General features: G+C 40.1%; 1 protein-coding gene across 2 annotated transcripts in view; it reads right to left on the reverse strand.

Annotated features, from left to right (window-relative positions):
• Nucleotides 1-14634, reverse strand: part of LOC147722426 (serpin B6-like) — a 393526-nt gene that overhangs the window by 143673 nt on the left and 235219 nt on the right. For both annotated transcript variants that reach the window (XM_086964945.1, XM_086964944.1), the window contains exon 5: nt 9379-9521. In XM_086964945.1, coding sequence (XP_086821071.1) covers nt 9379-9521 — 143 coding nt within the window. The remainder of the gene's footprint in view (nt 1-9378; nt 9522-14634) is intronic.

Raw genomic sequence — 14634 nt, forward strand, 5'->3', positions numbered from 1 at the left:
CATATTACTGCCCTACAAGAAACTTGGGAGACTAATGACAGTTTTATTTAGATGGCTTTATCTCATTCTATAAATATGCAACCTCTTCAAATACGGGAAGAGCAAAGGGGGGGCATGCTCTTCATGTTTTCACTTAAACTTTCTTGCAAGACCAAAATGATAGAATGTCGATCACCCAATATGCTAGCAATACAATTGTCAATAAAGGATGTTCTCACCCTGCTAGTTATTAATTTGTATAATTTCTTTTTCTAGAAGCCACGAGTTAGAACACCTTCTAGCTTTAGAGGAATTTTTCGAACACTATGGGGAAGGCAAACAAGCTAACCACAATTTGATTTGATCATTTTAGGGGATTTCAACATTCACCAAGGTTATCTAAATTGCTTTAGAGCAGGGGGAATCCTCATCATTCACAAATCATTTTGGAGTACACACGGTCAGGCATTTCTTTTTTAGAAGGTCTTCTCTCAGCCTATAACCTACGTTGCTTACAGCAAACATATGTCGGAAGTGACAGCCCTAGTATTATTGACTATATCGTGCTCTCCGCACCATTAGTTTTGGTCGTATAGAACCTGAACGTCTCTTGAAACGGCCATAGCAACCATAATACCCTCACACTTGAGTGGTCTTATTCTGCTGCTCCAAATGGGGTGGCGACTAGTTGCACCACAAACAAATATTAGTACCAAAGATCAAGCACGTAGGTTGAAGTGGGAAAGGATTACCCCGGACATTTTCTTGGATAATCTGTATGACGTTTGTGCCACAGAGTCCAAACATGTATGGACCCTACCATGCATGATAGAGCCATTCTAGAGGCCTTTGATGTAATAACCAAGCAGATAGCATCTAACTTAACCACTGTGAGCAGGATAAGACGCCGAGGTAGATGCCCAAAGGCCACTTATTCTGTGGTCACAGGGAGCTTTTGCAGGCATTTAATCATAACCCAAGGGATGAAGCAGTAGTCAGGAGTAGTAGAAAGGCATATACGCTTGAAGGGCTGGAAAGGAAGAAGCTGATAAGAGAGCAGGCTTGGAGGCCCTCTGGCAAGCAAGGTCTTGGCAGATAGCTCCAAATTCTGGTCTGCGGTAAATAGCCCTTTCTTCTCAGATTCGACAAACTCCAACACAGACTGTACAATTCATGCTGAGGTTTGGGTTTAGCATTTTGGTAATGTCTATAGCGGCATCAGTTTAGGAGAACCAGAGGGACAAATGGTCAGTGACCCAGCTAGCACTCGCCTTCACATTTGGATAGATGAGGTCCATAAAGCCATCATGTCGACATCCGGGGGTAAGGCTCCTGGTCCAGATGTAATATATAAGGCAGACCCAAATGTCTGGGCAAAGATATTAGCTCAGCCTGTTCTTGTGATTTCCCCCCTCATGGGCAACGGCTGTTATCACCAATAAAAAGGGTGCACAGGACGATCCCGCATGCTAGAGACCAATCTCGCTTTTTGATTCTGCTGCTGAAATTATGGGCAAAGTGATACTGGATCGTCTAACAGTGTGGCTCGATCATTTTAAAGAGTTGGTGGCTTTTTTACACACTGCCCACGAATACACCATGGCAGCTGTTAGATCCAATGGGGATGGTGGTATGACAGACACCTGGGCAGGTAAGAGTGTTTGGACAGGGGTGCATCTTGGCCCCCTTGCTGTTTACGCTTTATATTAACAAGCTAGTGGATTTTTAAATATCAAGCTGTAAAGACATCCAAAGGCTGGTACCAAGATGATCCCTGCAATCCTGTATGCAGTTGACACAGTCCTACTTGCTAGTACCGCTATGGGCCTCCAACTACTTTTAAATGGTTTTATAGCTTTTATGGATTCATTAGACCTGACCACAAACTTCACTAAATCACACACTATGTCCATAGACTCCCTAAAGGCTGCTATGACTAGATTGTACTGCAAGGGGGCTGAGCTAACTAAAGTGTCCACTTTTCCCGATCTAGGGGTACTATTTGATGAACGAGGGTCCTGGTGTGCGCAAATAACGCATCAAAAGAATATTTTGGCCAGAGCGGCGGGATCCACTCTGAACTTTGCAAAAAGACTAGGGTCAAAACCTTTTCCTGCCCTGCTGAAAATCTACAAAGAAAAATGTATCCCCATTGCAACATATGAATGCGATGTTTGGGGTTACAAGGATGTAAAGGATATTCAGAGGGCTGAGAACAAATTCATGCATAAGCTCCTTTCAGTCCAGCCCGCTACCCCGGCATACATTTTAAACAAAGAACTGGGGGTGGGGCACATCTTGGATCTGATAGCCATAGCTCCTCTGCTGTATTGTCTGAGAATCTGGGCCTGTCCCACCACTAACTTAAATCAACCTATAATTACAGACTGTACAGCACTGGAGGGGGCTCTACACATTCCCTGGCTAAAATATGTAATAGAACCTGAGCCCTAAGCTGTTGGGTAAAGTAGCTGCTAGAAACATCAAACAGCAGTTTTTGGACAAAAGGCAGGGGTCCAGGGAAGAGAAGGAGCTAACAAAGCCCACTGCTATAAGGTTTGTCACACTGACTTTGAGCCAACAGGTTCAACCGTATCTACCCTAAGTTAGTAACGCGCAGCATAGTTTTGTGTGGACTAGATTCAGTCTGCATTTGGTCCACTGGCTATTGGCGATTCTCCAAGAATTTACAAAACCTGGCACTTTAAAACCCTGCCCATGTGACAACTTCTCAGAGCAAGATAACCTACATTTTTCTGTTACTATTATAACCCATTGCGCAGAAAGTTTATACTTCTCAGAGATCGCCAATTTACCCAAGTCAGGCTTTCACTATTATACCTTCAAATGCCATCTTCTCCAATGGTCTGCTTTGGGGTTGCAAGTTTTTTAACAGGGGCTATTAGACACAGGAAAAAGCTGTCCTTGTAGTAGCTAGCCTGTTTCTTTTGTTTCCTGCTCAGGGATCTCATAATGTTAGCATGTGCACTTTATGTTATATCGCCCACAGTATCTGGTTTTATCGTTAGCACTGTTGCACATTATATATCCTGTAAGTGTAAAACTTGTACCTTGGCTGCTTTTATTGACTCAAAAAGCTGTTCAGAGGTTATTTTTGATGTGATTTTGGTTTTATAAATTGAATGTACCCTGACGAAATGTATTCTTTTTTAAATGTCTGCTTTTATGGATTTTAGTTGCCGAATAAAGTACCTTTTGACTTGACTTGTAAAAATTCAAGTGAATTTATTTCCAAGCAGTATTGCATACATATGTATAGTCGGATATAAATGGAAACAATCTACATTTTAATAATTTAACACCACAAAAATACACAAAGTTAACAGGGAAATTGGACACATAAGTAATCTCACATTTAGTTCCCTTTGTGCATCTGCATGTGAGAAAGTAAGAGGTGTAAAAAGAGAACATTATTGTGACTCGTGTTGCTTTTTCAAGGCTGCAATTAAACAAAACTGAAAGAGGCACCGTCCTCAAAAGTAGAACTTTTAATAGTCAGTCATTCACAAAGATTTACAATGAGTTCCTCTATTAGGTTACCAATGTCAAAACAGTTTTGTTTACCCATCAGTTAATCCTAAAAGCAATGCACAACTTTAACACAAACGTAGACCAGTTATTCCCTTCTTCCATCATGAAGCAAATTCGACCACTGAAATTGATTCTCCACACACATCTATACGTTTTCATCATATGTTCATCCATTTACAATTCCTCAACTTTATGCCAAAACAATATTTAACTGAAGTCTACAGTAGTTACATAAATCAATCGCAATGACAAGGCATATTTGTATCAATTCTTCAGGTTTTTTTTCCAAACAAAAAAAGGACCAGGTGCTCCCACTACATATTTAAGGTGGCACGACACTGAACTTTAAAATGTGTCAGATTATTTTAAGTTATAAAAACAGCGATTTTTTGTTTTAAATAACTTTCAGGCATATTGGACAGTAGCTGCTGTACAACTTGGCTGAAAGCTTAAAAATGAAGAAGTCGCTATGACGCAGCCAGCGTTGACTGCGTCATAGCTCTTTTATTTTATTTTCTTGCAGCCATGTTGCACACAACTGAAAATCATTGACGAAGTCAAAGATGTTTCATAGTCGAGACATCTTGGCTTTGGTTTATAGAAAGTTACTAACTACATAGGTCTGTTTTAGATTGTGTTGATTAACCTACCAACAGAGCTGATCGAAGATCGTATGTCGTGACTAGCAGATGTTTAATTTGCTATGTATGGAGTAAATAAGCTTGTTATGGATTTTATTTCAGCTACTGACTTGGATGGTTTTGTCAATTACTTTACCATCACTAGGCTGGACAACAAATGTATTTGTCAAATTCAATGTCATCACAGAGACAACAACTGACTTTCACTCACTATCTTAGGTTGCCACAGACTCAAGAGAACTGATATTGAGATTGCTGCCAGGATTCCTTGAGGATAGGGGGGAAAGAGGGGGGGGGGGGGGGGGGGGGGAGAGAGGGATAGAGGGAGAGGGAAGGGTAGTGTTTCTACAAGTCAACATTCCTTGGCTCCATCCACAGTCCCAAATCCATTTTTTTGAGACGGAGAGGTGCTGCAATGCCAATTGTACACGTTACTTATACTGTGAGGCCCCAGACAGTTTTTTTGCTGTATTGCCTATGCTATGCTACATTCACAATATGAGTAAGCCTTTTATTACATTCTGTAAGTGTTCTATGTTGTTGAATTATGCATAATCGTGCTTTGCACACAAGTATGTATAATAGAATTCAAATGTTTAGGTTATTTTTTTCACCATACATCATGGACACCCTCTTGTGCTTCTGATGGAGAAAGGCTACACATAGGACACCATGCTTTATTTCAGCAGAGAGGGCATTTGCTCACTCTAGCAGGGCAGAACTGGGAATTTTAGATCAGCCTTGCTGACAATTATAAATTTAGCCCCATGTGCAGAAGAACTAATGTGCGCTAGAACCAGAGCAACTCTTTCAAGTTTCCACCGGGGTCGCAAAACGTGGCCGAAACCTCCTGTGGCTCCAGCCTCCCTGGGGATTGCCCCCTTGCCCGGCTGGCCATGCACTCCAGACCGGATAATCACCCCCAAGGACAACTGGCCAACTTGGCCTTCACAAAACTTGGGGGGTGTTAATTGAGGGTGGCTTGCTCTTGCATAACGTACACAAGTTCTGTACTCCACATCTCAAAATGGGAGATTACCTAGCTGCTAATGATTAGCAGCTGCAAGAAAAAGACATTCCAACTACTATCATGTTAGTTTTATTTAAAGTTCTTCAATTATGCAAACACATTATGTACTAGTTTGACTTCGAACAAAAACCTCTACTAGTTCAGATGTCTGGTGTGTTTGCTTCATCAGAGGAAAAAAGTAAGGGAGGCTCCTCTAACTGGCATGTCTCAGGCAAGTTTGACTGCTGTAGCAATATGGATCGTTTTTCAGGCGCATCATACGAGAGGTTTAAAAAAACACATATCCATTTTATCTTCTTCATAAGGTAGGCCCACGACGTGTGGGCCAAGAGAAATCCACAGGTTTGCTCAAGATTTCTTATCATTGCACCAGCAGCACCATCACTGCTGCCTCCCTTTGACTCCCCGTGGTCTGCACAGACCATGGGCAAAGGTTGTAGAGGAAAATGAAGCTACAACACATCGAGTTGGCTTTCATGCCTCCTTCAGGTTCATGCAAACTGAAGGAAGAAATTAAATTAGACCACACTTAGCAACAGCTCAGTCAGTGTCACAGAACTGCTGCATTATACTGCTGCTGCTCAAGGAGAGATAGAGTGCATCAAGTGCTGTGGGTCCGGTGGCAGGATGCAATACATATTCGTTGGCTGGGAGAAAGGGGGCGAGTTTGAGGATGGCAGGGTAGAACATGCAGACGGAGAATTATAATGCTGGCAAGAGGTGAAGTAAAAGTCTGTGTTTGTGTGGAGGGATGGTGGGAGATTCAGAGAGAAGTGCTGCAGGACACCAAGTATTTTTAATGTAGATTTCATTGAACATAAATGAGGGAATGTGACATGAGGCCCACTATATTGTTTCGTGGGAGTGGGAACAGCTGATAGGACATTTCAGTTATTGCTGCCCCATTGTACCCCTCACTGGAGTATTATACCATATGCACTCGCACATGGGTAAGTATCAAAAAGGGGACTTTTCTCCTCTGGGTTTCATGAAATAAAACAGTTATCAAAGGATGCCAAGTAGAGACCCGGTCTTCAATTACGGTTTTGTGTTCAAGTCCTGTTTTTAGATTTCTTACAGAATACTCCTAAAGCATGGAACAACCTCCCACATTAGTACTGCCTCCACTCTGGAGTTCTGCATGAAGCTGAAGACCTGGCTTTTTGAATGGCCCCGCCCCGTTAAGGATAGACTTACCTGCTTAGCGACAAGATACCCTCCTGGGTAATAGTGCACTGCACTTAACAAATTGACATAACACATAACTCAATCTTTATTCTGCATAGAACACAACTAAGGATCATATTCACAAAGGTAAACTTCGACCCAAAGTTTAGATCTGACCTGAAGTCAAAGTTTATACGGAACCTGAAATCAAAGTTTTTTTAATGCAAAGCCTTTCAGAAAAGGGAAAAAAGGCAACAATGTACATCACCACAAAGACCCAGTCCCTTGGACACACCTCTATTCCCATCTCAAAAGACTCTTTGGAATAGGCTAAACAAATGGAGCTCTAACAGTGTGAATGTTTTTTTTTATCTGGTATAGTACAATAAAGTGCTAAAAGATGATTGAATAATCTCAGTGTGCGCATAAGATTTATAGCTCTTAGCTGCAGGAGTTTCTTGGGTTCTGCCAACAGTGTCATAAGATAGGATGAACAGGAGAGGAGGTGGAGAGGGGAACACGATGAGGACTGAAACCCTGGTCATCCAATGACCGGAACTAAGGGACCTTTGCGATCCACTCTCCGGCCTAAGCTTCTCTCTCTCTAGCACATCTCCTCTGTATTGAAGATGAAAGATATCGGATAGAAAATGTGGTTAGGTGTCTCCTGCTCAGAGCTGTAACTGCTTGTTTGCTTTTGACTTTGCCTGATCTATTATGTCAGACCCTGCAGTACGAAAACCATCAAAATAATTTAGAGGACCTGGATCTGTAAAGGTTGGTGTCCGTATTCAAAATATTGCACTACTCTGGAGGACCCAGACATTCACTACCATATTTTATCATAGTAACCGCAACCTTAGATATGTTCAACTCCTCTTTTGTGAAAGGTGCAAATTATCACTTCTCATAAAATGCAGATCAAGCTGTATAGCATTTGTAAAGTTCAAGGAACGCAATCATTAAGTATGAATACGCAAGACTGAATAACACCCCAAGGTCAACATACAACAGTCACAGTAACAAACCAGAAGCCCACCTCCTCAGTTGGCCCTCTAAAGTACATGGATAAAATAGGAGAATCATTTTAGGAAACTGGAAAATGGCATAGGTTGGAGGTAAACAGGAAGTGGAGGGCCTCCCAGGAACACATAGAAAAAAGGAAACATCACAGATATGACATTTTAAAACATGAACATATCAACATGGATGGTGCCCAAAAGAATTGAGAGGTATCAGTTGCTGGAGTATCAAATATATAATAATGCTGTCAGTGGGGAGAAGGTGCAACTAATAACCGTACTTCAGAACATAGGAGGTAATGCAGAGAGAAATTGTGAAATTTGATATTTTGCCTCAGTGTAACTGTAATAAGTGCAGCCATCTTTTTGCTCCCTGCTAACCAACGCAACAAAGTCTGTGCCGGTTTCTGATGTGGAAATCCTCAGTCTCATTCCTGGCATTGTAACAGAAATTTTCGCAAAGCTAGCTCAGTGCTTTATTTAAAAGTTTACTATTTCTGTAGCTGATTGAAGGCAGTTTGAATAATATCCCATTGCTTAAGATCCAGCATCTGTGTATTGTCTTTGGGGCCGATTAGGATTGTGGAAGGCCCGTCACTGCCAGCCATTCGGTGGCGGTCCTTCCGCAATCGGACCGCAATATTCCCCCTGCCACATTACAATGGAAATTGCGCTTGGACTGTGGCGGACGCAAAGACCGTCCTCCACGGGACTACCAGAAGCAATCCTACAGATTGGCTGGCGGACGGCCCAGATAGCCTTAAATGGTGGCGGGCCTAGCAGGGCACCCTCCACCAAATTAGGATGCTGGCTACAGCCGGCCATGGAAAGGCTGGTGGGGATTTGTTATGAGGGCCGTTGCGGATCCCCCTAGTAGTGGGTGGAGTAGTGGGTGCACTGGGGGATACCCATGGTACCCCCCCTACATTTCACTGCACTAAGTGGCAGGCACCAAACTATGATTTGAAGACTGATTTGTCTTTTGTTAATAAACACTTGCAGACTTCGGATTACCATATGCATATGTTTTCTTTTACGGAGTGAAGTGTTTTTGCAGATGTTAAGAAACAAAATTGTTTCATGGTTGAGACAGACAGGACTACAGTTATACTAGGTGTGGCACTTCTGAAAAGCAAGGATGTCTTTTGTAGGGTACTTGCAGCAGCTACTGGCAAGAAGGAGAGAGACCTATTTTTCTTGTGTAGAAGCAGGCTAAAGAGTTCTAGAAAAAGTTGTGGAGTGAGCACTAGGTTTTTGCTTGGTGCAAACGCCACAGGTTTTCCTCACTTTGACATTGTACCATTGCTTATGTAATGTGAAACTAACAAATGTAAACGTTGTGTAAAATGTGAAATGACTGGGGAGCAGTGACTCAAGCTTCATACAAGTCCTTCAGTAACGACATGGGCAGACTTCATTGGTCTGGTGCTGCTTTTGTACAATTGTCACTCTGTAATCATGTGTTGTTATCAAAGTAAAAGAATGGACAAAAAGGAATGCAACTTAAAACTGAGACGTTATAGTTAAGAAGGTAATTCAATAATTAAGATACTCGAGTAAAGGATACACCTGTGAGCTAATATAAATTCTTAAATGAATTGCCATTGATGTCTGTATAACAAAACTCAATGAAAATTGGATTCTGATCATAAGAACTTCAATTCTTTTCATATATTAAAAGATTTTTCCAGCCAACGTCTGAATATATTGAGCTCAGCCAAGAATTTATAAACACAGCTGCCACCCTAATAGTTAGCTCATCTTTTAGTAGCCCATCCTTTTGAGTTCACGACCACAGAGGTGAAAAATAGCAACCCCTATTGTTTACAATGCTGACATGTCTGTTGTTGGAGTCAGAGATAGGAACTGTACTGGAAATAAGCAGCACTGCAAATTACTGTATCCTCCAAGAGCAGGCCACCACTCAGAGCACGATTACAGTATACATGCTCAATAATCTGTGACACATTTTCAATGCACTGCTTACCTTGTTAATTCTGAAAGGCATTTCTCGAGTACGATATTTCTCGAACTGGTCTGCCCAGTTTCCCTTGAAGTAGATTGCATTCACCAGGACTAATCTGGTAAGTGAATCAATCGTTCCCTCGACTAAAAGGTTCTGGATTTTGCCTAACAGAAGGAATGAACACAACATTGATAAGAAACAAATTTACCAGAAGACCTTCTTACAGATGTTTTTCACCTTTTGACATCTGAGGGCCCCCACTGAATCACTACTTGAAGCTAGGGACCCCAGCCAAAGCAATATCTACAACCCGAACCACAAAAAAATACAAAAATGCAGAAATAAGCATACATCAAACAAGTACATAAATAATGAAATAATTTAATTCACTAACAGTTTAGTTTTTATAAAAACTCAATTGTAATGGGAAAGTTAGAGCTTTTCAAAACTAGTTTTTATTTCTGAAAGATGAAGCAATAGGCTAGACTGTAGCATATCACTTTGTTTTCCCTCTAATGAATAGTGTTTTTTTTGCAACACGCACCAGCATGCCAATTGAATCTCCTAATCATACTAGATTCCGATTGCTGTTCTTTTGCAGCTCTCAAAAAAACTTAATTTTTTGCCTCTGCTTACAAAATCTTTCACATTTATAGAGTTCTAAAATTCTCAATTTTACAATAAATATATATTTTGTATATTGGCAGATAGTTGCCAAAGGAGTGCAAAGAAAAAGGGAGGGTCCAAAAACACTTTTTCCACCAATGCTTTTTCCGTAGATGTTGCACTCTAGAGTACAGCAAAAATGTATAGTCTGATTTTAATGAAATTTGACAGGAATATGTTTTATGGTATGCAGTTGATCCTTTTTTGTTGCAGAGTTAAGTAGGGTAACTTTTTTAAAGTTCAAAGTCATTAAAATATGGTGATATCGCAGGCTGTGAAATTTCATAAAATACCGCAAAATTACCATGGTATTTCATGGTACATGCCAATGACAAGGCAGTATATTATTGGGTAATGGCTGACTTTACAAAAGTAAAAGGCAGCCTTATTGTTTTACCAACACTTTGACTGTGTATGCGGTTAAGACCTTAGATGTAGGCAAGCAGTATGTTTTATACATTCCCCTACCTATTACCATTCTAATAAAGTGGCAATAGGAAAGGAAAATAATTCACCGGTTTCTATATGTTTTTTAAAAAAGTTATGAAGTACCACAGTACTACCTTGTAAGCAGCGCAGAGCTAAACAAATATAAAAACAAAATTTAATATGTAAAAATATTATAGTGTACTACACTGTATTTCACAAATCTATTGTATTTTCAATTTTTTTACATATTTAATTCTACCCCCCCTCACCCCCCCCAAAAAAAGGCTACGGAGGACTGCAGTAATACCTCCAAATTACCGTACAGCTTAAAGTAAAAACAAAAAAGTACATCTGTTGACATATTTAAAATAGACTGAACTTCACTATATTTCACTAATATGGTGTAGTATAGTATATTTTTTTTAATTTTGGGATTTGTTTTTCTTACGTTACTGTAACTACATCTATACTTTTTAGGTACTAGTGCAGAACACTATTTTGTTTTTAAATATATAGAAAAATATAAATACATTTCCTTATCTATTACGTCTTTAATAAAGTAGTAATAGGTACAGAAAACTATAAAACCAAATACTTTACCTATAACTAACGCCCTAACCCAGAACACAGCCAAAGTGTAGTAAAAACAACATGACTGCCTTTTACTACACAACACTTTACCCCACTCTATGATACTACATTCTACACCACTCCCCTCTACAACTTTCTATGCCCCTACACTCCACCTTTCAAAACTATGACACATCACTCGACTGAACGCCACGCCACTCCACTTTATGACACATTACTCAACTCTACGTCCCTCCACTGCGCTCTATTCCACGACACTCTAGGACACTCACACACCATCTTTAAATTATTATAACACATGCAAAAAGTGTAGTGAACTCTGTCGCCACATACATTAATGTTAACTCGCACCTTCTCAACGCAACAACTTATACGCTCTCATATTACATCAGTTATACCATCTGGAATCAGAACATTCATAACACTTATGACATTGCAATTCACAACATTTGAGAGAACACAGTGCATGGTAAATTGGTACGTTATTTTAATTTAAAGGTGGTGCTTAATTTTAAGTATAAATATAACTTGTAATAAATGTGTAATTAATGTATGGTTTGTATAGAAAAAAATAATTAAGCTTAAACATTTGTTTTTTCATGATAGAGAAATATATATATCAAACAGAGTAACTTCTTCGAGAAATAACAGCGCATGACACCTCAAGATGCTCGATTTAATTTATTAACAAAAGTGAAAGCTTCCTACCGACGCGTTTCGCCAGTTACGGCTTGGTCAAGGTGAAGCAAAATTCGTGCAACTTCCGTTTACATACAAAAATCATAAACCTGGACACAGGACCAAACTGTTACTCGTAACTTTTACACAGCAGACATTTTGTAATGGTGTTTCCATTGTTAATCATAGAACTTTGTCAATTGTTTTGAACAAAGTTCAAAGATGTAAAAATATATCTTGATTATAATGCATTCTGTATTTGATCAGCAAATAAATATACTCTAGGTCGATAACCTGTTACAACATTGCGTAATTGACGTGTTGTAACAGAGGAGGTTATCGACCTAGAGTCCTGCTCTCTATAAATTAGAACTGGACTATGAGTAACAGTTGTTACAAGGCACATTTGACTATATATAACCGATGAGTCAATTATAACAGTGTACATTTATTTTTTGTGCAACGTGCTTTTCAATGTTCATGAATATGAAATTGTAAGGAATTTTGGAGATGTATAAAGAAGGGTATATTTATTTGCTGATCAAATATGTAATGAAGATATATTTTTACATCTTTGAACTTTGTTCAAAACAATTGACAATGTTCCATGATTAACTATGGAAACACCATTACAAAATGTCTGCCGTGTAAAAAGTTACTAGTAACAGTTTGGTCCTCTTTCCAGGTTTATGATTTTTGTATGTAAACGGAAGTTGCACGAATTTTGCTTCACCGTGATCAAGCCGTAACTGGCGAAACGCGTCGGTAGGAAGCTTTCACTTTTGCTACTAAATTAAATCAAGCATCTTGGTGTCCTGCGCTGTTATTTCCTCGAAGAAGAAATTACGCCGTTTGATTTACATGGGTATCCGGTATCCACGCAGGACCGCCGCATGTTAGAAGCCACGGACAACCAGGAGCAAGTGTACGGAATATAGATATTAACGAGACACAATCCTAACTTGACAAAATACTAACTTAAGAACAAATACTAACTTAAGACAAAATACTAACTTAAGACAAAATACTAACTTAAGACAAAATACTAACTTAAGACAAAATACTAACTTAAGACAAAATACTAACTTAAGACAAAATACTAACTTAAGACAAAATACTAACTTAAGACAAAATACTAACTTTACTACTACTAGTACTACATGCTTTCTGTGAATACCAAAAGTAGTAAGTTAGGTATTTTGTCTCAGATTAGTTCTGTGAATCACCCCACAGTCTTTGGTCCTGTATAGCAGCGAGGGTGGCCACATGACATGTGAATAACAAAGCGAACGAAGTGCCAATACTGATGTTCGATCAAAATTCACTTTTCAAGATCACACGTGAAACTCATTGTGATCTAATCATCACTTTTCTTTTTTCATTTCAATAGAAAAACGGTCAATCCATTATTTATGGTCAACACAAAACATAATTCTTTAAATATTTACATGAACCACACTACACCATATCTAATCAAGAAACAATTATGCACACATATTTAGACATCACACTTAATTGATAATGAAGGAAAAAAATAGACAAAGATTAATACATTTTTAGACAAGTAAACAAGCCCAAGTTCCAAAAACTTAAAAAAATTATTGAAAAAAGAGCAACAAGGCCCAAAGGTGAATTTTTGAACAATTAGTATTTCAACAACCCTAGTCATTGGGCAAAGACAAGACAGTGTACAGTCAAGGGAAACCTAATCATTTAGTCAAAACTCGTTTTGAGCAGTTCATTCAAACATTATAAAAGAAGGATGGCTTGACAGTCTGTTTTTTCACTTGAAAGGTCATTGCATGGTCAACGCGTTTCGAACCCAGAAAGTAGTTTGTGGGTTCTCATCATGACCTAGAACAAGAGCTTAGTATGTGGTTAGCCGATCTCAGATCATATTATTTAGAGAAGAAGCAATCTTAGTTGCGCGAGTTAAACGTCATGTTTTTAATAAGAATTTTGAAACTCCAGGGATGGTAAAATGTGGGAGGGCAGCTATTTTCAGGGGCGTAGTGAATTTGACTTTGGAACGAAACGCGAATGGATTGAAGACGCTGTAAATTCAAGATACCTTTATGTTGTTATTTAAAGGGTTATTGTGGAGCGCAAGGATAAACTCCCATCTTTGTGTCGCCCTTTTAGACAGTGCAGTGTCGCCTACTGGAAGCACCTGGTGGGCTAGTTGGCCCCCAGGGGCCCTCAGGATTGAATGGGAATTAATTCCCCAACTTAAAAAACACGCTCCCTTCACCACTGTGTAAACGCACCCTGGGGCCGTTCCAAATTGGGAGATTAAGTCCCCTTGAATTCCGACTGTTCCTAAGGTCCAACTAGCCCACTAGGTACCTCTAGTAAGCGCCACAGAGCTGCATTGCAGAGAGGTGTAAAAAGGAGCACAGTCTGGACCACCTCTGCAATGCAGCACAGTGGTGCTTACTGGAAGCACCTGGTGGGCTAGTTAGCCCCCCAGAGGCCTTCAGGATTGAATGGGAATGATTACCCCAACCTAAAACTCACCACAGGGCATGTTTGCACAGGTCACCTCAGGCCCCGTTCCCTCCCTTCACCACTGTGTAAACGAGCCCTGTGGCCGTTCTAGGTTGAAAGATTAAGTCCCCTTGAACCCTAAGGGTCCCTAGGGTCAAACTAGCTCACTAGGTACCTCCAGTAAGCGCCACAGAGCTACGTTGCAGAAAGGTGTAAAAAGGGGCGTGGCCTCTGAACACCTGTCTGCAACACAGCTCCCTGGCGCATACTGGAAATATCTGGTGGGCTTGTTGGCCCTCAGGGACCATCAGTATTGAAAGAGAATTAATTCCCCAACTTACAACTCGCCACGGGGCGCGTTTGCATAATGGTGAAGGAAGAGGGCGGGCCTGAGGTAACATGTCTGCAAGCATGCCTTTGGCACTT

This window comes from Lissotriton vulgaris, chromosome 4_1 (assembly GCF_964263255.1).
Source record: "Lissotriton vulgaris chromosome 4_1, aLisVul1.2, whole genome shotgun sequence".
In the NCBI taxonomy this organism is placed as follows: Eukaryota; Metazoa; Chordata; class Amphibia; order Caudata; family Salamandridae; genus Lissotriton; species Lissotriton vulgaris.